Below are 26418 nucleotides of genomic sequence, written 5' to 3' on the forward strand. Positions count from 1 at the left end.
TAAATTTACAGTAGGGGTACAATATTACCTTAATGCATCACACAATTAGTTGAGTGTAATAATATTGGTTTGTATGAATTAATTATGAGGATTCAAACATGAACACCAGGGCACTTTCAAAACAATTCTGGGAAAAAGTGGTATAAAGGACAGGAAAAGGGAATAAAACCAATTTCTCTGACCATGATGAAATTGATTTAAAAAGTAGAAAACTGCATCTATTTATCCTTAATGAAAGAACCGTCCTTAATCAGTTACCTTCTTGCCCAGCTACTCAGTGAGGCCAATGGTGACTTTCAATTACTTTCAAAGAGGGGCTTGTTAGAACAAAGAAAACCAGATCAAAGTCTACAACAAAGCATATGATACTGTAAATGTGACAAAACGTTTTGTGATCAGATGATACCTGATTGGAACTTTTTGGTCTAAATGCAAAGTGTTAAATCTGTTAATCCCATTCCATCAAGCCTGGTGGTAGCAGGATTGTTATAGGCTAAAGGGAATAGAGTTGGTAGTACAAATATTGGAGCATGGACAGCTTCAGATGTAGAACTGGGACAAAGTCACCTTTGACCAGCATAGTGATCCAAACCACAAGGCTAAACCTGCGCTCCTGTAGCTTAATACTAATGATGATAAAGGTATTGCGTTGCTCAAAGTCCTGACTTGAATCCTATTGACAATCCATTTAAAGATTTGAAAACTGCTGTCCATAACTGATCCCCAAGCAACCTGAGCTTGAGCAAATGTGCCAAGAAGAATTATGTAAAAATAGTATCAAGCCAATATGCAAAGTTGGTGAAAGTCTTCCATCTGTAAGTCTGCAAAAGGTGCTTCCACCAAAAAGATCAAATTAAATGTGGAATCCATTAGCTCTGTTTAGTTTTTGCTGACATTTGTTGTATCTTGCACTTAGTCTTAATTTTAAGCATCCCGATTTCAAATAAAATATGAAAGTATGACTCCTTTTGCCATTTCACAAAATGGCGTATCATAGGAAGAGTCTGACTACTTTTCTAAGGCACTATGCCTGTGGAGATTGCCAAGTATTTTTAAGAACTGTAAAGCAATTAAGCAAATTATTAGTTTTTTAAAGGGTTTATGTGAACCCAACAGACCATTGTACACTAGCATCAAAATCTTTGGCATTGTATCATGGTTTTTATCTTCTATCAGTGAGTTAGTGAGCTTTAATACAAGGCAGTCTGGGGCATTCCGTGTCCACTTTAGTGTGTGCTTGGCACAACACCCACATTTCTTCTTGGATAAACAGACTTGACTAGGGTATTTGAAATAAAAATAAACTTCTTAGGTTCAAACACGAACAATGGTATCCCGTTTAGGATTCACTGGTATCTGAATATATTTACTTGTATCAAGTAGCATATAAGTTTAATTTGAATATAGAATGCTTTGTTCTTTCCATCTGTATTTTTTATAGCTCATGAAACAAATGGCGAATTCTGAAATTTAGCAGCTGTTAGTGCTACTGCGTCTTTAATCAAACACTAAGTGATTTAACTCAATTTTCATTTTAATTGATATTTTTCATTGTGCAGCTGAAAATACAAAATTAATTTGTTTTTCTTTCCCATGGCATTCTGGGAGGAATGAATTACATCATCTTTCTTCTTTGGAGTGTTTCTCTACTAAATCACACCACACTTTCAAGATTCTTTAATGTTTGGCCCTCTTCTGTTTGTGAGCCAAAGGCTTTCTTTTAGCAATAGACTTTCACACGAAACAGGATAAATGTTTCTCAGATTAGGCAACTCAAAACTTGTGAGCCATAATATTATAAGCAGAAAGCATTCTATTTAAAAAAAAATACCTAGAGTACGTTTGGTAGTTTCTTGAAAACTAAAGTAAATTGCCCTGTAGAAAACATGTGGCATGATGAATTCAAAGTGGTTTCCCACAGAAAGAACAAATTATTCATATCCTATATAATATTACTCCGTTGAAGGGAACACAAATAGTCTACTGTGATTAAAGCAATAATGAATGACAGGAAGCTTTCTGGCCCTGAAAGATCTAGCTGAAGCCCCCTAAGGACTTCTTTTCCAGATGGAATTTATTAGTAGTACAATTCAGATTTCTAACCTTTTTTTATTTTTATGCTCTTCTGTCTTGCAATATTTTAGCTGTGCTTCTATGGCATTGTCAGGCAAAGGCCATTGAAAATGGATCAACTAAATGGAGACTGTTTTGCTTCTTTAAGAAACTTTTATATTTATTGATCCTTTTTTTTATGAGAAACCCTAAATATTATTATAGGTCTTATAAATGAGTACAGTACATTTAGGGTTTATGTAATAGTATAACAATAATTGTACAGGAATAAGATTATCCCCACATGTTTAAGAATACCAAACTTCAGCTTTGTTGTGGAAGTCCACACCTGAAGAAGGCCCCCCATGGAATAAACCTTTCCCTGTTCCTTTGCAGCCTAAGCATGCTGATACAGCTCCATACTTGAACTTCTCAGACATACTAATTTAGAACAATAGATTCTTACCATGAATATTAATACATATCTAACTTATATGCAGGCCAGGTGTAGTTCAGATGAAGTTCAATAATCCCACTAGGAAAGTGGATTCTGGATTTCAGGTCACAGGTCTTCCGCTGGCTGTGTGAATGTCCCATGGAGCGGGCAATGGAAAGGATACCTTGCTAGTGTCATGCTGAGACTGGCTTTTCTAGAATGTGTGATCAGGAAGGAGTTAGGATTCTTATCCAGCTGCAATCTAAGTCTGCGGAAAACCCAAAGTCCATTTGCCTGTGGTCATACCTGCTACGCTGAATATCTTCTGTTAGTGGTGTCAACACTTATAAGTCCAACTGTTATTTTGGACTTACAAATCGGGTGATTACTATCTGGGAACTTGTCACAAGTCGTCTTTCATTCCAGCAGTTACACCACCTGTAAACATTTGTTGTGATGTCATCAGTTGTGTCCATCTTCACTGGTAAATTGTCCCAGCTGAATCCAGGAACTGAATCCAGATGGGCCTGTCATAGAGATGCAGACAAGAAGTAGCCAATGTAAACGCCTCATCACTGGAAGTGTAAAATAGGACCCAATTTATGGTTTGTATCCAAAATCCATCATGTCTTCCTTATCAAGGACCCATCTAACCAGCATTCCTAATATTGGATAACAGAATGATTCATGTGAGCTAAACTACGCCAGGTTCATTTTCAGTACAAGGGAAAAGGTAGAATTAAGCGTTTAGAAAGTTTTTAATAATCAAAGAGTATGCACCCGTTGCCTGAAAATTGTCTCCAGCTCGGCATAACCCTGTAATGAACTAACCAATAACTGAAAACAGATGGGTCAATTAATGGCATAAAGAAGTTTAAAAGCAATTAGTTAAGACAAACCGTCTTGCATATCTGGTGTGGAGGCATATGATGATTTTTTGTGGCATCATATTTTTCTTTTTCCCTTAAATTTCATTTAGAAAAATTAACCAGTTATCAAACATTTTGTCTTGGTTATTATAAACCACATTTAGTAAAATTGCTTACGTGTTTCACTCTGATAGAAGTAGATCCAAGTCCTAGGAATTTCTATTGTTTTGTAGCATTATTTGTACAATTGTTCCTGAAAGCCATGAAGTAACCATAGATGAAATAAATGTCTCTTCAGGCATGAGGCCACTGGTTATTTTCTCAGACTCAATTCACAGTGGGAGTGGCAGGCTTTTTTGACCTGAATAACAGGATAATATGATTAAGAAGCCGATTTTGTTCTTCCATGGATCATCCTGAATAGGAAAGCAGGAACAATAGTTTGCCACTTGCAGTTCTGAAAGAACCATTTTTTTAAAGAAATGGGCTTTCTTCCAAGCTATCCTTTTTAATATTCACACTACTGAATTTATGCAAAGAATGACAATACAAAATATGTATAGTGAACAGTGAACTGTTGGCAGTGAACTCTTTAAATACCTTCTTTTTAAAAAAATTGTGATCAACACCAGGTTATTACTAGCTAAATGAATCATTACGTTAAATGTAATTTCAGTTAAAGATTAATTAAGGCAAGATTTACTGTTGCTTTGAGTTGATGTAGCATTCATCCTTCCAGATTTTTTTTGAAAAATTACGATTCACTTTATTAATCCCCAAGGGGGAAACTGAGGCTAAACATCTGGAACATCAGAGTTATAAAATCAGAAGTATATACTTGCATTATTTGACTTGACAGAATAAAACCCTTTCAGGTTATGGTGTTCTGTACTGTCAGATTTGAAGAATAGGTGTGTTAACACTTAAAAGCTACAGTGCTCTCCAAGTTTTGGGTCTGCAAAGTCAAAACTGCTTTATAATATGATGCAGACTACATTACTCTGTAAAACTGCCAAGTGGCACAGTGAAAACTTGACGTACCACAGTCCGTCTAATCTGTACAGTATTTACAAGTTTTCCTGTTCTTCCATACAGATGAAACCATTCAAAATGTGTGGTAAAACCTGTACTGCGCTAAATTATCTGCAGATACCACATTATATCACAGTATGTGATTGGCTGGCCAAATTGACGAACAAGCAGCACTCGTGGTACATTAATCATTAGTGAAACGATTGCTTCATTTAATCTCTGTACTGTGCATGTTTAAATTAGCTTAATATTGAATATTAATATGGAATTTTACAATTTAAGGGAAATTTTCTCTGAATATCATAAATGATATTAATTTAGAAATATAAAAATATGTAAGCTGTGCAGTATATGGCTTACACTCCATTGTGTAATATGTAAAATAGACAATTTTTCTGGGGGATGGGAAGGTGTTAAGCCAGTTAGCGGGTCGCTGACAAAATAGCACACTGCCCACTAACCGTTAAGACCATTCTACAGCTTCTATTTTTTAAAAAACATTTCCTAAAGTTTCATCTATACAAATACCACAGACAATTCTCGATTGTTTTTTCTGAATATCACACTTAGTTCAATATTTTATTTACATCTAAATGAGAAAGTCAGGTGTTGGCATAAACTATTAGTAATCAATAATAAAATTCGCAATCTAATTTGTTGCACTTCTTCCACATCTTGTAAAAACATTTACAAGAATTTGTTCAAATGTTGAGTCTATCAGAAATACTAATTTCTAAAGTAAAAAAAATGAAGGTAAAATACAGTATCATTTGAAATTAAGATGGGATACACTTTTTTGAACATCTCTTCCTACTCTCTCGCCTGCTTTGATTCAGACACAGAATGATTAAAAATGGGAGGGAATGTTTCGTGCCAGTCGCACATTATCTCGCATCAGAGGGAAGGGAAAAAGCTGGTAGTGCTTGGAATTTATTTCAGTCTCGTCACTCTGCCCAATGATATAACTTTTACATGAATGAGATCAAGTAGCTGGTTAAATTTTCAAAAGCTTATTTCGAAATAATCAAATCCCAGGAGTTCATAAAGCCAGAATTACGTACTATCCCTACGTAACACCTTATCTACTGTAAAGCTTTTAGTGCTTTGTTTGTGTATATTCTAATCGCAGCAGGGGCAGGGTGTGTGGGGAAACGTTGAGGCTGCAACTGAATTGGGGCTCTGTATTCTTCACACCTGAAACATTCTTTTCTGAAAGCATTTTCTTCCCTCTTTAGCTGATCTTTTGCGGCCTATGCATGCTTACACAGCTCCTTAGATGAATTCTCATTCTTTGCTGAGAAAGCTTTAGAGAACTTTACAACCATTTTTTTCAACAAATTGTAAATGACGTTTTACTTTGGTATTTTACATTTTTTCACTTAAGCATATGGAGGAGTGTCAGCTGTCAAGGAGAGCTACCCCCTTCCCCCATGACAGACTGATAAAGCAATTGGGGAGTGTTAACTATACAGCCATTGCAAAGGGTTCAAATGCAGCAGCCACAAACTTTTTTTTCTCCCAATGGTAACTAATAAATTGTCATGTTTCACATCCTTGCGAAACAATCATGACATTTACATCAAATCAAAGGTACCTGTATGTTTTTATATTTTGAAACGGTGATCTTCAAATGGAGGTGTGAAGTAGAGTTAACAGCTTCAGATTTAAAAGGTTATTAATATCTTCTTTGTCACATTAACATTGGAATGTTCTTACAAGTGTAAAAAGAGGAGATACACAACGTGTCTCCTCTAGAACTCTTCAGTTTACAGAGAAATTCCACCAGAGCCCCACAACATTGTCCAATAATAACTCTTCTTGTGTCTGTTCCAGGGAGTAACCCTGTTACAAAAGGGAACAGCGCATCAGTCCTTGACTATGGTTAAACCGTATATATGATGTCTGGTGGAGTTTCAGCATTTACTATTCTATAATATGTACAGAACCATGACATCTCATCAATGTTTGGTACCAATACACAGTGAGGCTTAACAGACTTCCTTTGAACTCAACTGCACTCCAGTAAATGTACAGCTTATCACCTCCTGCAATGCTCCTAGTTTAGGAGGATTTGCGCGATAAGCACAATGTTTAAGGGGTATGACATTACCCACGTCTCTGTCAGTGTACGACACAGGTTTGACTTGGAGTGTCTGTTACATAACTACTGCATGATTTCTTTGTTTCAGCTAAATGAGGGGAATTAAATCGGTCAGAATCTAAGTGCCAATGGTAAAAATAACCCTTCTTCCCTCCTTTATTTAACTTAAGGAATTTCACTAAGAAATCCTTAATCGCAAAACCATCACTTAATTTATCCAGATAAATTAAACAAGGTATACTAGTAGGCTATTTTTATGTATTCACTATATAAGAAACCAACTGAAAGTGATACTCTGATCACGCTTTAAACCATTGGGTGCAGTGCTTTGTCTATTACCACTACAAGGACAAAAGTTTTTTAAAAAATGTCAAAATGTTTCTGAAATGTCCACCTGTGATATTTTAGCTGCTTAGTTACACAATTCCATATTCATATAACTGTCAGGTGATGTTAAATCACTACATTTATCTTTACAATAACAGCAAGTGTTCTTAAAACGCATTCTTAGAAAAGGATAAAACTTTTTAAGAAGTACACAATATAGGCTTAATGTTAAAACCAGAACCCACTGTAAGTCACCAAGTTAGACTTTGATGCATAAAATATGCATAATTAACTTATGATGAAGGTGGAAGGTTGTGTACTTTTGTCCAACTGAGCAATCTTGCTTTTATAAAATAGACTTTTTTGTTTAAAATGCTTTAATACACAGTTTAAAATTATTTTAAAAGTCTAAACAGTATACAACTTATTTTCTTAATTGGAAAAAGATTGTCCCTCAGCAGTGACCGGGATTCAAAACTGAGCATTTTCTGGCGACGACTCAAATGCTGTATATAAGATGTTAAACTGTCTCCACCTGGCAGTTTTACAAGGTACTATTATCCTATTTAAAAAAACATGCAATATGTTGCACAAGGTCCACCAGGGTTTAACGCAGTGTATCTCGCTCATTTTCAATGGCTGGATTTGTATGTTGTAGAACATGAGTTGTGTGGGGAGACATTTGGGAATGTCAATTAACCTAGATTAGACTTCAGCTTTTAGTTTATGCACAGTTATGCATAGGCTAGAATACAGTTGAATCGCAGTTTACATGGGTTCATACTGCTAAATTACTGTTAGTAATTAAAATTACTGTTCAGTTTAGGTATTTATGCCATGTACCTGCATATAACCATATAAAGCAGAAAACCATCAACTAGAATAGGTGGATACATGTGACTTGGTCTTGGATTCAACCTTTCTTTGATTAAAGAAAAAACACATATAGTGCATGTTTGTATCTGCTAAAATGCAACTTATAGTAAATGACCATCAAAGCAATTGAAATTACAACTCAATGTTTTTAATCTATTTATATTTGCTTTTAAATATGATGTGCTTTTAAAGCCACTATGTATAAATGTTTAATAAAAAATAACATTTTAAAATTGCTAGTTATACAGAATTAGACACAAGTCTGTGTACTGTAAGGAATTAAATTATACTGTACTTCAGTTAGTGTTTTGTTATATACCTTACAACTAAAAATATAGTACTGTACAGTGTTAATTTTTACACGACTGGGAAAAACCTGAAATGGTAGAGTGTGGACATTAACTATACAGACTTCTAAATTTTCTTAAAATAGTCTATTTTTGTACAGTTCTGTACTGTTTGCTTAAAAACAAAACTCCTTTGAGGAGAGGAATCAACACATTTTCTATATTACGGCAATTCCCCCTTTACCCTTGCAGGAGGATGTTTCACAAAGATTACTTAGTTATCTGGATAACTTTAGTAAACATGTTGACAAAAGTCTGGATTTTTGGTTTCACAGAGCAATTGTATCTGGTTGAGTAACTATAACAGCATATCCTCTTTTCTTAACCTTATCTGGGGCAGGTCAAACTTAGCTTGACTTGATGAGTTGAGCTCGTACTGTAACTATAAACCAATCAATCCTCCACAAAAAGAAAATCCCTTTTCTTCAGGGATCGTGCTGACATTTGAGCTTTGCAGAGAGAATGAAAATTTAGGGATTGCCAAAATCCTTTACAATTCACTGATACATTTTCAAAGATTCTGCTTGGCAAATGGGGTCTATATTTGCATTCATGATCTCTTAAGCCCGTACATTGCTAATACTGCTTGTCATAGCTCAGCATTAGAAACTGCTCAAAGGGCTGAGATTCCTTGTGACTGGTGCAGTTGTATACTGTGTTGGTGAGTTGGAGTGCTTCAGTGGAGACCATTTGTCGTGCAATGAGGAAAGTGGTGTTTGCACTAAAACTGTTTTTGCATGCAGTCTGAGCCATACATTACCATCAAACAGGGTAATATCTAGAAATATTCTCATATACAATTTCATCCACTGTAAATGTAGCTGTGGACCATTTAAAAACTAATTGTAGACTTTCCTAATAAATCTCTGTACTACACAGCTAACTTCATTAAAGCCCCCAAAGGGCCAAATGAGACGAATTATTTTAACAGAAAATCAATTCACAGCACTATTGTATAGTTAAAATTCTAGCCTAAAAAAACAAAGGTGCTGATTACACAAAATACCATTAAATATAAATTTCATACATTTTTTAATGAAATTTAAACCTTGTACGTGTTTATGGGAAATGTAGTTAAAACAAGCACATCAGAACTTTCCCAAAATAACCACAGCAAGTGATCAAGTTAAAGAATTTGATACAGAAAATCTTTATTAAGAAGGTGGAATACCTTCAATACATCAGCTTTATAAATATCTGAATACATTTTTGAATCTTGGTATACTTGGGTTATTTTTATGTTCAGGTACTGAAATTATATTTTAGTTACATGATTCCGAATTAACATTCCTTATTAAGTGGTACGTTAGATTAAATGAAGTTAATCTTGTAAGTGCCACCAACAGTATAGATCTTTGGGCATACCAAGACACATCGCAGTATACTGCACTTTACTTACCGCTAATGCAAGTTTTGATGTGTGTTTTTGATGGCTGCATTTATACATACAAACTGTTCTTTAAGGCAAAATGTACCCCATATATAAGTATTATACCTTGAATTTTCTACTGTTAAGACTAATAGAGTAATTTACCCAAATGCGTAAGTAAACATTGGTAAGAAAATGTTTTTTGAGGCACAAGAGCTACGTAGACAGCAATTTGTTATAGGACTGAAAAGGAAAAAAAGGATTATAATAGAAATGTCGAGGTAAATTACATCAAATGAGCCTAAATTAGCTTCCATTCCATTGCTAAGATGGGGAAAAAACAAAATATGTAGTGTTCTCTACAAATGTGGATAGAAAGGGTACCTATTAAAATAGCACATTCAGAGTCGATTCTCCTTTAATCTACGGTCAATTCTTAGTTGTTTTTTTATTACTGTCCTTGAGAGGGTGTTCATTAATGGGCAGTCTCATTGTGTCCTTTTATTAGACAGAAATTTGGTAGAACACTGACTTCTATTAATTAGCTTTCACCTTGTGATTTACTTTGATTTTTTAAAAAAACTCTTTAATATAATAACCATACTTTTGATAGCTCCATAATCTGTTATTTTTTGGTGGATTAACTGAACTGAAAACATGCTGGTGATGTAACTGCTGTCTGAAACTGATGGCTTAACCATTTTGTCCCATAGTGGTGAGGTTTTATTGATTTCATTGTGTGCTACTGCAGTATTGTTCTGGTCACTGAATTACATTTAAAGCCAATCTTTTGTGGGATTATTGTGGGATTTCTGCTCTTTAGACATCATAACAGACAGCATTAGTAAATGTTTTTCCAAAATGTGAACATTGCAATTTCTGTTTTAGGGTTTCTCACATTTAGTTCAAACTGCGTATATGCCACATGCTTTTTGTCTTTTTCATTGTACTTGGCAGTTGGGACCAGTTCCCATTATCACCTAGCCTTGTGCTGAAATGAGTAATTTCAACATGGGTTACCAGAACAAATTAAATAAAATATCAAAGCTATTTTAACACCGTAATCTTGAACCATTAATTTTAAACTGATTTTGTGCCGAAAGAGTAAACACAGTTGGAGATATGAATGTGGCTTAGTGCCTTTTGTCTCCCTAAACAGCTTTGCACCTGTGCCATTGTTTCTCTGGCATTTTACCTTCACAAAGAATTTCAACTTTAGAGTTGAAGTGAAAAGGAAATCATAATACTTAAACTTGACATTCCAGATTTCTGGCAAGCAGGTGCATTTGTCTGCTTAGCATTCAGATACCCAGTTGACAACTCATTAGATTATTTTAATGGCAAATTACAACCTGAACTGTATGTCATTTTTTTAACTGGAAATTGCAGAGGAAAATTATACATTTTGTAAAGGCAAGAACATTAAGAATATAGTTCCATGGAAACTTTTTTTTGACGTATTGCCTGTTAGTCCTTTATGCATTGCCATTCTTTAGTACCAAAGAAATGTTCTGTATATGTAAAAAAAATCAGAAATTGCAGCTTCCTTTTCAGTCTAATGCCCGTCGTGAATAATGTAGAAAGCCTAACTTTAAGAAAATACATTACATGTAAAAGCTTTTTTTAATTAAAAAAGCCATATAATTTACGGTTATTAATGTGATTGTGTAAAGTTTTTCTTTCTACAAAATTTTTTCAGGAGCTGCTGAAAGACCCATTGTATATTGGATTACGACACAAAAGAGTACAAGACCAGGCTTATGATGACCTTTTGGATGAGTTTATGCAAGCTGTGACAGACAGGTATGCAAGAACAGAAAACATTGAGAGCTGCATCAGTCAATTCATTCCAACACTTAAGATTTAATGTTAGGCATGTTATTCAGAATGTACATTTTAATTAAATGAAACAATCAGCTGAGTTCGTGAAAGTCATAATGTAAGAACTTAATTGAATTACTCTGTCACATTCAATGCAGGGTAGAAATTGGCTTTTATAATTACATCTGTGAACTGAAGCTTTTGTATTCCCAAATGTGATTACAGTATGTGAGAAAAAAACAAATTTTCAATAGATACTGTCTATGGCTGTTTGTAATTTTTAATCATACTACATCACATCAAAACATCTTACCTATAGGTTACTGCTATATTTGATTTAATTGTTCTAGTGTTTTGACAAATGTTTAAAATATCTAGAAATGTTTAGAAAGGGTGTGAAATGAAACGTCCAATGAATGGAGAAAATTTAAAAGAATAGTTGCTCGTTAAGAGAAGGGGGAATGTGTGATCCTAGCTGCAGGATAAGTTTGGTTTTGGTAGTCTTTCTGATGTACGGTACGAGTTTGGAAAACCGTCTTTGAGAACACAGACGGAGAGATTAAAGTGGTCGTGGCCGTCAGAGGTGAAATGAGAAACAATGGGCTTGGAGAGAGCTTTATTCTTCACAGCCCTGATGTGTTCTCTGAAGCGGTCTCCTTCCCGTTTCTCCAATGTAGATGGCTGGGCATTTACTGCAAGAGATGCAGTAAATAAGGTTGCTGGAGGTACAAGATGCTGTCTGGGTGATGCGGAATTGTCATTAAAGGAGGGGCCTTGAATGAGTGTGGTGTTGGATGTATACTTGCAGGTGAAACGGCTAGCTCTGTTGCAAGGGAAAGTGCCTGGTGTGGATGGTTGCTGAGGGCAGTCAAGGGAGCTGTTAACAAGAAGGTTGCACAGATTAGGTGCTAAGCGATATGAGATGATGGGGCGGTCAGAAAAGAGGGCCCCAATGGAGGGATCATCCTGTAGGATGGAAAAGTTGTCGTTAATAGTCCTGGGGATAGGAAGTATGTTAGGGTGGTAGGGAAGCACCAAAGGAATGCGGTTGTTACGGCGGGAGTTCCTGATTGGGTTGATGGTCTGAGGGGTGTTTTTGGCTCAGGCAAGGGTTCTGTCAATAATACTGCTGGGGTATCCTCTGTTGATGGAAAAAGGAGTACATTTTGAGGGCTTGGTTCTGGAAGTCGATGTCGTCGCTGCATAATTGTCGTAGCCGAAGGAACTGTGAAAAAGGGAGTTTTTAGTGTGTTTGGGGTGAAATGAGCTATACAAGAGATAGCTGTGTGAATCCGTGGGTTTGTAATAAACCGAAGTGGAGAGTCGGGGGTAGTTGATGGAGAAGTTGATGTCTAGAAACGGAAGAGCAGTGGAAGGTATTTTAACCGTATATTTGAGGGACGGGTGGAAGTTGGTGAAATGGTGCAAGCTGATCGTTGGAGCATGTGGCGGCACTGACGCAGTCATCAATATCGCTTGTAGAGGTCAGGGACATAGCCAGTGTAGGAAGCAAAGAGGCGTTCTACCCAGCCGACAAAAATATTGGCATAGCTAGGTCCCATTCTGGTGCCCATGGCAACTCCACTCACCTGTTGGTAAAAAAGATTATTGAAAGAGAATGTGTTCAGTGTGAGGACCAATTCTGCAAGGCGTACCAGGGTGTGGGTGGGTGGATCAAGCACTGCGTTTGTCCAGCGTGTGCTTGAGGCCTGTAATATTACAGTACTATTAATGGTTATCTACAGTATGTCATCCTTTATTTAGCCAGATAGGACATATTGAACACATTCTCTTTAACAGTGTTGACCAGGCAAGTAGACTTTAATCATTGCTGCGCAGAAGACTAAATGGTTAAAGAACAATCAATACATTTCTTAACACAAAAAAAATACCAAATACTGTCCTTACCTGTAGGACTGTAGTCCTAATGTAGTTTGGTACCCTGCAGTAAATTTAACTGTCTTTTCCCAATTAAATATCTGTAAGTAAAAAAAGTGAGGTATTTGTTCAGAATTCACAAATGTGAATCAAAGAATAAAGATTACAGTGATGAGTGTGGTAGGGAGCATCTATGTGGAGTCTTGCAGCAGAATTATGTGAAGATCTCAGGTTTCTCAGTAGCAGTTCCAGAAACTGTTGCTGTAGTCCAAAATGGGAACTATAGGCATTGGGACTAGTGCAAACCTCCAGAAACCATCTAAAACAAGATTAGTTGCAATAAATGAAACCAAATCTGATATAAATTTAGAATGTATTCATACCAGTTTTGTATAGCACAGGGGTGAAGATATGTCAAAGGATAATATAAATGGAGAAATTTGTAGAGCCCAGGACATAACCTTATCTTAAAGTTTCAAAAGAAATGTCTTTTAAAGTAATTCAGTACTGCAGATTTTTCAGAAATAGTGAATCCACAGTATGAATGCCCTAGATAACATCAATGAAGGAAGCCACAAGTGTGTTTTTGATGAGAAACCTTTATGATATTATGAGAGCTTTCAAAGATGTAACTCATCCAGGCATAGAGCAATAAAAGACTGTGTATCAGATATAATATAAATAGTTGCTGTCTAAAGAAGCTTTATTTCTTTTTTTTTTCCATGATCTCCAAAGAGTTTTTCCATGATCTTGAGCAAGGAGTGAATACAGTATGTCTATAACCATTAGGTCTGACTTATTACTCCCCTTAAACGAGGGCAGAGTTCCAGTCTGCTAGGACCTCAGCTATTTTAAAATATTGAACAAGTAGGTCTGTAGAGAGGATATTAAATGAGCAGGAAGTTTTTTTTTAACTTGACCTGAAAACTTGTTACTGTTTTTACAATGCTCAGTTTGTGTTTTTAATTCAGTAACTGTCTGCATCACAGACTGGGGGGATTCTAACCACATTGAACTCAAGTGAATAAGCCCTGCTATTAAGTTACAATCTATCACAGGCAGAACTGGCAATAATAAAATCCATTGGAGGGATTAGACATTCATTTTCTAAATATAGTGAAATATTGTGAATATGGTGGATGACAACATTCATTATTGAAGTCGGAATGGCAGGAGAGGGTGATCTACAGCAACCTATGACTGTCGGTGCTTATTTTTGGGAAATTTCCATTTCCAATTGAATTTACTTGGATGTTTGTTTAGATAAAACACAAATACTGAGACTACTGTAAATGGTCTTTAAAATAAATGGCAACCTCACTTTTATACATAATATTATACATATATTTTACACATACCACTTTTTTTAACAAAGACTCCAAAATTAGCACATCTGAGGAAGAGCTGTCCATTTGAAACAAAGTCCATACTTTGTTTCAAATTTTGTGTATTGAAAATGAATTAAACCTAAACTTTCAAAATTATAGAAATTGTTAGAATATTGACCAGATTAAACTTTACAACTTGAGTTAGGTATTTGTGATCATTCCAGAATTTGATTCTATTACGGTATACAGTTGCATTGCCAGACAACTGTAAGAATAAAATAATCACGCATCATGAAAGAGCTGCACTGAAAGCACTGGTAGAATTTCTGGTGTTGCAGACAGGATAAACATTAAGGGTTTGGGGGGAAAGGCAACTTTTCACCCAATGTCAGCCGAATGTGAGCCAGTATTACATTTTGATTGATATTGCAAATTCTTTTTTTTTCCAATGAACTGTTTTTATTCAAAACTTTAATGATCAGACTAACTGCTTACTTTATGTGAAGGAAGCTTAATGGTAGCTGCAAATCTGCAAAGGCCATGCACAAAGTGAAATTTTCATTATTCAAGTATTCAACTGCACCTTCTTGCGGCATGTAATTGGTTTTAGGTCTCCAACAGCTTTCCACAGCAAGACAGTGTAATTCTGTCCATTCTTCCTAAAATGTTTGTTGGGAACAGTGGATGACCAGCAATTTTCAAGCCTTGCCAGAACTATTCAGCTTAATTCAAGTCAGGACTTGGTCACTCAGGGACAGCCACTCTCTTCTTGTTTGGCTTTGGTCTTGTGGTGTAGATCATTGTTCTACTGAAATGTGACTTAACAATTTCCGATTCTTGGATGACTAAGATATCATCATCTATTTTTTCCCCTTTATTCTGAGAATCTTGCTATGAGAATTCTCATAACATACTGACAATTATGCTTGACAGTTGGGAAGATTCTGACTAGGTGATGTGTATGTTGGGCTTGCACAGTATATTGAAGTAAATTTAATTCTATGAGATTTTAGATGTTTTTCAACATTTTTTGTCATTCAGCCTTACCGGCTAGCTTTGTGTAGGGGCTGGGATGTTATTGATGTACAGCATGCACTGTGACTCCAATCTCAGACAGAACTTTGCAAGTCTTTTTAAGTCACTGTTGGCCTCAGAGGCATCCCTAAGCAGTTACTAGCTTGCTCTTCTGCTGAGTTTCGAAGGGCAGCCTAATCTAGTTAGTGTCTGGGTGCGAGATGTATATTTCACTTAATGATAGAACATTGTGTTCAAAGAGACAAGACGTGTTCTGCTGATCTGTGCCTCCCTACCACTTTATTCCCAATTTCAAACACTCCTTGATCTACATGCTCATTTTGTTGTATCGGTGTGTGCGTTGAAGCTTGAAATTCATTGTCTATGAGAAAGGAATTTAGATATTGATGCATTTACTCTGAAGTGATGCACACTCTGTTAAACTAATTTTGTGACCTTTCAAACGCTTTTACTTGAACTGATTTAAGGTTACCATAGCAAAGAGGTTGGATACTTATGTAATTGAGAAAGTTATTTTTCAGCTTGGAGTAGATTGTGAAGATTCTGAATAGTCCTATTTGAAACAGTCATGTTTGACTCGGGGAAACCTTGTAGGGAGGTGAACACAAGGTGCTGTTTGTGTAATATTTGGTTCTTATTGTGGCAGTTGGCAGCTGTGCAATACAATTGCCTTTTTTGTATCTGTGATAATTCCAGAATTTTATTTTTACTGCTTCACTATTACTTGGTCTATTGTAATGGGAGAGCAGTTAACAATAAGAATTGTAAAGGAAACACATTTTACAAAAAATTAAAATGGTATTGTTTCTATTTTATTAGGACAAGTACAGATTACAAGGTGACTTTTTTTCTGTATTAATTTTTCTAACCATCCTGAATTCAGTATATAGAAATACAGTAACCTGTTGGTGATTTATACTCTATACATTTACTTAAATTGCCATAAATGAGGTAATATTAGCAGTGTGACCCTTAACTATTAGGGGGTGCGCTTTCAGGCCATTCTAGAAATTGGAGAAGGAGCCCTTGCATCTATGCTTAATGCGCTATTATTTTTTTAAATTCATGCTACAAATGGCTTTCAGCAGCCTTTAGGGAGGAACTCCTTTTCACTCCACACTTTGGTTTCGGTCACTGTGAGATGCCAAGTATGAAGAAGTGGGATTTTTATAGCCATTGTGGACTGACTTATAACAGTTGTCTTTTAAAGTAGTTATTTATAAAGTGCTGGCTTTCATCACACTTGGATTTATTTACAGGCAAAAGACAGATTTCATAAAATGAAAAGTATATTATTTTTGCCCAGCTGGCATAAAATGTGGCCTTGTAATAGTGGAGTGGCTTCAAAACTATTGGGATTGTCAGCATTTTTGTGCTTGAAAGGGCATGATTGGTAGAAAGCTACCAGCTGTAGTTAAATGCTATATAAAGCAAATTAAAGAAAACTTCTGTATTATATACAAAATGTATTAAGCACTCCAGGAGTGCAATCCCAGACAATACTATTATGAATAGTTTAATATAAATGTTCATAGTATTTTTCATAGGCACTGTGAAATATTCAGACAAATGAGATGTATACACAAATTAAAACCAAAAAAACAAAAACTAGAATATGAATAGTACTAAATCTTATTCTGAGGATATACAGTATATGTTCAGACATATAAACTAATCTTTTATAATTTACTGAAAACTGTGAAGTGGAGTTCTAAACAGGCTGGAATGTTGCAGTTTGGATACATTAATTAAAATTGCATTTCAGTAGTCAGACAAATGTACCCATAAGGATTTTGTGAATTGGACTATATTTTTACAATGATGAAAGTCACTTACAACACTGCACACATGAGCTTCAAATGCAAGCCTTAACTCAAATTGACTTTAAGCCTCTTTGGCTTGTACCTGGTCTCCCAGAGCAATAGTCAAACTAAGGTCTAGAAATGTTCATAGTTATGTTTTTTTTGCATGCAATTTTTAACATCTACACACTTAAGTTAGTGCTTGCTCAATGTCCAATTTCATGCAAACATGATCTGCTGAAATGGCCATATACTGTAAACATCCTAAAAAACTGGACCAAGCATGGAAACTTGTGGAACACCAGATGTGACTGTTTGTTGATGAAAAATAATTACCTAATTAAATATTTTTTTAAAATAAGATTCAGTAATACAGTAACAACCCTTTCTAATCTATTCATCAATATGGTATGATTGACAGTGTCAAAACTGAGATCTGACTTGTACGTAACTGATAAATATGCAGTAAGGACATCATGAACAATAAAAAGTGTTTTATACTATACATTGATTGAAATCTTTACTTAAAAGGTTAATACCATTATAATTGTAGATAAGTCACCTTGTAACTTAATGCTAACAGCCTGTATTAGAACCTTTGAAAAAATCTTTCTACTTACAGTACCAGTGCGTTTGTGTGCGTACATTTGCCAGTCATTACCAAATATGATTCTTTTGTTATGTAATTTTAACATGCAGTCAAATCAATGTTACACTAATTTTTAATACAATATTTTGGGGTTCTGAGATATTCAGAAAAATCCACTAGAAATGCTTTTTAAAAATTGAGTTAATTTGTAGTGGAAGAAGGGGGTGAAAGTTTCCTAATACAATTCCGAAAACGTTACTTATTGTGACTTATCTACTGTGTATATACTGTATGCACACCTCACTTTATTTTATGCATTGCAGTAATATTAAAGGGGACACTTGTGTATTTACCCTTCATAGTTCCATGAAAGGAATTAGACTATAACATACTGCAGGTTGGACAATGGAGTGGAGAATACAAGCAAAAGATTAAATAGAATAGTAGCAATATAAGCAAACAAGGGAGCAGGAAAGAGTATTTTCTTTGTCTATTTCAAAGTAATTAACTACTGATGCTACTGCGGTTTCAGCTTCACATCAAATCTCTTCATATCAAGCAAGCTGAAAAAGGATGGTCTTGGGGGGGGGGGGGAATGGTCAGATGTTTAGTTCCCGTAGACTGAAAGAAATGGGAGAAAAAGAACAGCTGAAATAATGCATAACATCTCGGCACCACATGAAACTGAAATGAAAAGCATGTATAGTGTATATAAAAAAAGCATGGTGGCAGTTTTGTGATTTTTTTTTTGCTGGTGCACAAACTTTCATTTAGTAAAAATAAAAGTATCTTGCCGATCTCTTTTCCTCAGGAAGGCAATATGTGGGGAAAAGTTCTTTTTAAACATGACGATGACCCCAATCTGGCTGCAAGCATTCTGGTATTTCAAACAACCATTTAATGCAATATACACAAACATTTAGCTGGACAGATGTATTTTATGTACATACTACCTATTATAAACAGATTTAACAAGCTTTAGCATGACAAGGTTTGTATGATTGTGGGGATCAAAACTTTCTGAAACAGCTGGTAGTTGTTTTAATAGAACTGCAGTGTCTGCCAGATGGGGCTGGGTGAAACTGATCAGCAGATAGACTTAGGCCAGTGATTAGAGTGAAGTGAAAGAGGGTAGATCATTTGTCTGCAATGTAGACAATTTTGGATCAAACTGATGGAATCATAGATTGCTCTCCAGGACAGGAATTTGGTGACACACATTAGATCCGTATTCTATGGTATCAAACAAACTTAAGCAGTTAATTACTCAAGGGTTTAAATGATTAGATGTTTTAGAGTCAGAGTCACGAGCGTGAATATGATAAGGAAAGTTTTTAAGGTGACAGCCTTGGTCAGATTCTGTTTCTGTTGTCCATCTCTGGGTGTGGAATTCCTAATCTGAGTTGCAGTTTATTTTGGACTGTGGAATTCTTATTAACATGTGCTTGATGTAAGGAGAACAAATGACCAAAAACAACCATTACTGAGATATGTCGGAATAATTGAAAATGTATGCATATTGAATTTTTAGGTGGAGCTGCAGAAACAGACTTGATAGAACCTGCTGAAATGGTCTCTGATAATTGAGCAGTATTTCAGCAAGGTTTTATTGAAACAGACTAATCTGTAGTCAACAAAGCTCCCTAGGCAAACACTTAAATGGTCATTAATTATGCTTACTGTGGTAATTATATTGCAAATGCAACATAAATCTAACAGTGCAGGATAAAGATATAGAACCTATTTCAGAATCTTAATCGTGCACATGGAACAGTGGCTTAATCTTAGCATTATGCTACATGAATACATTCAGAAAATGTTTTTATTCCCAGAAGGATATTTTGTTCATTGGCATTTTTCTAAATCTAAAATATACTTTAAAGTGCAGTTTACAGTAGTATTTACACCATGCATTCATGTACTATTACATTATTATGTTTGTCTGCAAAACTCAAAACCTAAATTAGTATATTTAATGTACATGTACAGTACCAGTCAAAAGTTTGAGTACACTTGCTTGAAACCAGGTTTTTCATGGTTCTGTGCTTTGAACTGCCTCAAAGGTCCAATTTCTATGTTTTTTGGCCCAGGCAAGTCTCTTCCTCTTATTCTACACTCTTAAAAATGGTTTCCTTGCAGCAGTTCTTCCTGGTAGGCTAGCTACACACAACCTCATCTAAATAGTTGATGTTGAAACATCTGTACTTCTAGTTGCATTGAGCTCAGCTTGTATTTCAGGGGCAGTTAGTTGCCGGTTTCACAAACGTGTTGTAACTCAACACATTTTCTGATTCTGAGGTCACCTTTGGTCTGCCTGAACCTTTTCGGTCCTCATGAGTGCCAGTTTCTTCATATCGTTTGATAGTCTTGGCCACTGCAGTTACTGACACTTGCAAAGTTCTTGCAGTTTGTCTTAAAGATTGACCTTCATTTCTTAAAGTAATTATAGACTGTCTTTTCTTTGTTGCTTAACTGAGCAAATTTTGCCATTTTCATTCAGGAATTACAAACTTTTGCCCATGCTCCCTATATTTATAGTAATTGTGGACCCTCACCTGTTTACCAGTAATTGGTGACAAAAGGTTAATGAGGTAACATGCTAGTTAACTGCGAGAACATCTAACAAACATCATCTTTTCGTGTTCTGACACCATGTAATACACATTTCTGACTTTTAACTAACCTGGGCTTTAGACTGAAATCCGCTTGCTTTGAGTGTTTTTTATTGAAAATGAATATTTAACATTTTCAATGCAGTTCACTTAAGATTATAAGTACACGTTTGTGATTAAATATTAAGTGTTTATAGACACATTTATACAGTTTAAAGCACAGATAATCATGAAAAACCTGGTTTCAAGCAGGTGTACTCAAGCTTTTGACTAGTACGGTATACAGTATCTTAGTAAGAAATGCTGAATTTGTTGTAGATGTGTTTGAGAACATGTATTTTTGTACATGTACGGATCCTATAGAATACCTTACGATAACTGTATTTAAAGGGTATTGGCACAGAATAAATTTGAATGTCATCAATATGATCTTCAGTGTCAATTAAAGAAGAAACTACAAATCATAAAAATAAAATCAATGTCAATATTACAGAGGAACAGTATCATATTATAATTTTGTGGTTTACAGAAATCATAATTACTTTTCAGTACATATTTTTCACATTTTTCCAATACCAGTGAATTCCTCTGTGAAAATGTTTCAAATATTTACAGACATTACTGTATGTTTTAAGGAGGGTTGTATTTTCCCTCTGTCACTGACTCGGGCTGTAACAGCAGTCAAGTGCAAAGTCCTCCAGACATCACAGCTGTGTTTGGGCAAAAAGCATTCTTCTGTGACCTTGGGTATGAAGGTTGCTAGCACTTTGGTATGCATGGTGAAAAGGGTCCTCTCATGCATTTTCAGATTTTTGTTTTAAAAAAGACTTCTGATATATTTTACAGGACAGGTCAAATTTCATTAAACTTCAGATGTGAGCCATGTGTGATGTGCCTGTATAATCTATTGGAAATTGTATTATAATCAAGAGGAAAGACTTAAGATCCTTTTGTATTGAGATCAGATATGTGGAACTGTCTGAGCGATTTAACATTTGTGAAGTCCATGGTTTGTTCTGAGGTTGCTGTAATGCATTTTCAAAATTCAAAATGCACATTTTAGGGTTTCAGCAGACTTGTAGCCTTCTGTGAAATTCTTTCAGTCTGTACAGAAGACTGAAAGTCCTTGATCCATTTATAATATAAATAATTCTAAAGTATGCATCTGATAATAGAAGGCAAAAGGAAATGTTAAAAGAACTCTAGCAGCTCAACCAATAAAAGTACTTACTTGAATATATTTAATGATATTAAGTATCATTCTACAGTATAATGCGAGAATATATCATTTTAAATAAAAATAAAAAGCTCTATTTTTCTGACATTACTGGTTCAAGTTTGGACCGTTGTCACCAAGCTTTGACTTGAAGATTGAAGACCCAGTTCTCTCAGCTTTCTGGAAAACCTGAGTTATCAGTGGGATCTGTAAGCTTACAGGGACGCTGGTGAGGTGCGCGATGCTCCTCCAGATAGCACTAATCCACATGTGGGCTCCACATTGCTTTACAACTTGTCAAATGGTGGATGTTACGCCGCTGTTAAAATGAATACTTAAAACAACCTTTGCATGACAAGACTGTAATACAAATTATTTTTATTCCTGTTATTTTCTTTTCCAAGTACAGTATGTCAATAGGCTTAGACAATAGATTTGCTCTAAAACAGAGCTATAAGGAGGTGTTGACAATCACTTCAATTTTGTAAACAGGGGACTGAAATGTATTTAATTCACTTGGAAGAGGGGACCCCTCAATTTACTATACATATACAGTATAGTGTTGACACATGAAGAAGGCTCCACTGCTGAACATTTTCCTTTCTTCTCTTTTCAGCATGGAATAACCCTTTAACTTGTTCTTATGCATGCTGACACAGCTTGTACTGTATACAGTATATACTATCTGGATGTTTGCTTTTGTAGAAATAATAATCGTAATGGTAATTTTGATATTTTGCAATTTGTACTCATTTTAAGTCAGTTTTAAAATGACCATAAAACCATACATTATTTATAACCAATCACAGTATGGATACCCTGAGTTTAACAGTTGGGGTGAAATGAAGTACTGATAGTACGGTATTCTACTTTATATTTCTGTAATAGATCCATATAAGTAAATTTAAGAATAAGTTGTCACATTTTCCAAATCTGGGTCTCAGAAGTATTTTGAGAGGTGTACACTACATCCGTTCTGCAAAAGCTGCCTTTTCTTATACATAAAAAGAAACGGTAAAAATTCCATGTGATTGTAACAGTTTATATTGTTGGTTCTTTTTGTTACACTTTAAATTTAATCGTACAAAAAAGATTCATATTTTTTATTTTATTTTAAATGTACTCTTTCCTGATTAAGGATGGCATACTGTATATACATTGTATTTAATCATTTTCTGTTATTTGAAAATTATTTTATATGACCTATGAATTTAATTCATCCTCTATCATGTTGGTTTTGTACACAGTAAAGTATGGGGTGGGGGGAGTTAAATTAAATTGACACTTCAGGTTTCATTCTGAATGTTTCAACAGCATAGGAAAATACAGTAATATTTAATAGCATAAGTGTTTACTTTCCGAAGTATTGCTGTAAGCTGACTGTAGGCAGCTACTTAAAACTCAAGCAGCATACAGGTAGTCAATCATTAGTAAGCCTGGGAAAAGTACTGTATAAGCAAGCAATTTACAGTGGGCCAGACTTTGACTAGACCACCAGAAGTACTTTTTTATTGAGGTTTCACAGAAATAGTTGTCTCACGGAAACCACATTTACTAATCGGCTTCACTAAGCAATTGACACTAACATACAGCATTAGTCCATACTGCATAATTGGCTTAGCATACAGCATATACAGCCTTTAGTAACTGTGACTGGTTGTCATTGTTTCTGAAAGGCTTCAGCTGACTTGACATGACAAATTCTACTTACAACATGTAGCATGATGTAATAATATCCATTATAAGCTAGTTTATCAGCTTCTGGAAATGTACTTTTTCATTGTATAGGGAAAAGTGCCTGCTTTTCTGCATGCAAAAAACATCCTCTTCAAGCTAATGAAAAATTCACTAGAAGAACAAATTAATACCATTTGTGGGGTGATTCAGAAAATTCAATCAGCATTGTTTTTGTCCTGAGTCATTATTTGGCACTTACAGAAGTCTGAAAATACAATTTTCATTTGTTGACTCCCAAATTGCAGTAAAAAAATATATTTTCTGTTTCATATTTCAGTGTAAATTCTGAAGAAGTGCAGTGAGTTGATTTGATCAATTACCTTGAGCTTTTTGAGTACTTGATCCAGATTTCCTTGTAAAGTGTTCTGTACTTGCCTCAGTAAAAAACATTTTTAAAGTGGGCCAAATATTTTGAATCAAGAACGTATCTGCTTCTGAAAGTAGCCAGGGTATAACTTGTTAAAAGATCACACAACCCTTTGTCATAAATTCTCCTGATCTGAGTTCCAAAGCCTATTTACTTGACTCCTCAGGTTCATGCTTCACTGTTGATCCTGAAGATTTTAAGTGTTTAATTTGGGTTCCCTTGTTGTCTTAAAGCCTAGCAAAGTAAATCATTCATTTAACCCTGATAATGCATCTGCTCAATGGTCAAGCAATATACTTTTGTAACAGGGTGAACAAAGAATTGTGCACAGTGTTCTAAATGATGTTTTGCAAGGTTTTCATTTTAAAACAACTCTTAATTTTAGTTGTACTTTTAACTTAATATCCAAACATTTTTATTTTTTATCAATTCCTTGCAATGGATAGAAGACAAAAATGATGCATTAACTTTGAGACTAAATGAGCTGTACAGTATCTAGAAAAGATTTGTGCATCAGTGTTAACCATTTAATCTTAGTTTTGCTACCTGTGAGTAGTATAACCTATGTATAATATATAGTACAGTATATACACTTATCTACATTAAATATATTCCAGGTGTTTGCCCAGTCTTGAATTGTCTTTCTTTTCCAGCTTCTATCGTTTTAGTGAATCCTCCCATGTTTGTATCACTTGTGAACTTGACTAGTTACTGCAGGTGCAATGAGTTTTGATCATTGGTCAAGATTGGTTGTCTTAACATCTCTGTATTGGCATTTGACTCGGTAAAGGTGGCTGACTGAGCAAAATAGTCTGGCAGAGCAATACAGTCACAAATGGGAAGAGAATTTAACAAAACAAAAGACTTTACAGTTACTACCCCAAATGAAAAGATCTATGCACCAAGAGATCTTCAATGTACAAAATAAAAATACTGAAGTACTGTCTGACTTGTACCTCTATACCAGTTCTGGACAAACTGAAAGATGATCCTTCCATGTGAAACCAGGTGCTGTTTAAGCTAAATATCAATCTAATTATAAACAAAAACTGATCAGAGGAGAGCATGTTTAAAATGCATTGATGTTCTGAACAAATAACAAATAACCAAAGTGAATTACATAAAAGCTGAATCTGTTGCATAATTATGCAACTTAAAATGTTCATGTGCAGCAGTGTTTGTTTTTAGGACTTGTTCAATTACATTTAACCAATGTGTTTTTGTCTTGAGTATTTGGCACTGACAGAAGTTAATTTAGGTTTTGATGTGCTCTTGAGAGAGGAAAGGATGTATGATATGTGTGTATGTAATTCTATATAATTTAAAAACAAATTATAGGAAATGCTGAAATGGTGGGAACAAGATACGACTACAATTATAGTGAAATTGTAGATATTTGCAGCTATGTCTGCTTTGCTTGCATACAGTAAAGGAATAAATAGTTCTTATTTGATGTGAGTAATAAAATGGAACATTTTACAAGGTTTATCCAGTTAATTTAACCTTGCTGACTGTAAAGGTATAACTTATTTAGTCACTATTGAATTCACCGTCATTTCATAAATTAATAATCGAAAGAATCTTCTTTACAAGGTATTTAGTTAAAAGGTAGTCTGAAAAGCATCACAGTTCTCATTTATTAATTCAGATATTCCTTGGATTCTTGGCACATTTTAAAATTGAGTACTCTGCTTATTATAGCATGACTAGCATATACTGTAGTAGCACTTTAACTGTGCAAGCACAAACAATGGTATTTGTATTGGTGGTCTTACTTGCTTGTCTTATCTGTGCTATAGGCTTGATAACCTTTGTTTGTTTTGTTCTGAGGCTATTTCCCCCCTTTTGACATGACCACTTTTAAATTCTGTACTTTATTTTATCTGTACCCAATCCCAGAAGAGTATGGTAGCTTTTAGATTTACTCTTTTGTGATAAACAGAACCTGTGACAAAAATGGGAAACGTATAGACAATAAAAGGAAAATGGTTGATGTACTAAATCTGTATTTCACTTAGGTGTTCACTAAGAAGTTAATATTCCATAGTGTTGTTCAGAAGTAATATTGAAAACCCTGATATGTGCAGTACTTGTCCCACTTCAAGTAGGTTCTCAAACACAAGATTTATCCTGTTGCAGAAAGAGCAGGATTATGCTTTTTACTGGCCTAGTGTCTTGGGGAAAAAGTTTAAATTGGTCTGCTTGCAGTTTTGTGGTTAACCAAAAAAAGTAAGTTGGGTGCTAGCTTTTAAGGTATAATATAACAATTAGTGATCGGTAAGGATGTTATCAGGTGTATTCCTGTTATCCACTCTGCCCTCATTGGTGGATTGTTTCTGGGCGATGAACAGCGACCTCTGGTCCATTGTCTTGAGCAGAGGAGAACAGTATACTGTTTGGAGGTACAGATTTATGATGTGCATAGTTGCTTTTATTGTCAAAGATGGGAAAATTTTTATGCAGGCAGGTGAAAGACAACACAATACACTGTTTAACAATATGAGACATACAGTACATGTATGAGGAGAGAAAAATATATACAATATACCACATATTGTGGAGATGTGGTGTGTTCTGCAGAGAGCAGGTGCTCTCAACACAGTGTGACATGTCTGCAAGCCAAG

At 35.1% G+C, this 26418-nt stretch overlaps 1 protein-coding gene across 2 annotated transcripts in view; it reads left to right on the top strand.

The window, feature by feature from the left end:
- Nucleotides 1-26418, top strand: part of me1 (malic enzyme 1, NADP(+)-dependent, cytosolic) — a 151589-nt gene that overhangs the window by 103215 nt on the left and 21956 nt on the right. Inside the window, exon 6 of one of the 2 annotated variants that reach the window (XM_006626268.3) lies at nucleotides 11109-11212. The exons of the other annotated variant lie outside the window; for it this stretch is intronic. Within the exon in view, the coding sequence (XP_006626331.2) occupies nucleotides 11109-11212 (104 nt within the window). The remainder of the gene's footprint in view (nucleotides 1-11108; nucleotides 11213-26418) is intronic. 2 annotated transcript variants of the gene reach the window in all.

This window comes from Lepisosteus oculatus, chromosome 2, assembly GCF_040954835.1.
Source record: "Lepisosteus oculatus isolate fLepOcu1 chromosome 2, fLepOcu1.hap2, whole genome shotgun sequence".
NCBI lineage: Eukaryota > Metazoa > Chordata > Actinopteri > Semionotiformes > Lepisosteidae > Lepisosteus > Lepisosteus oculatus.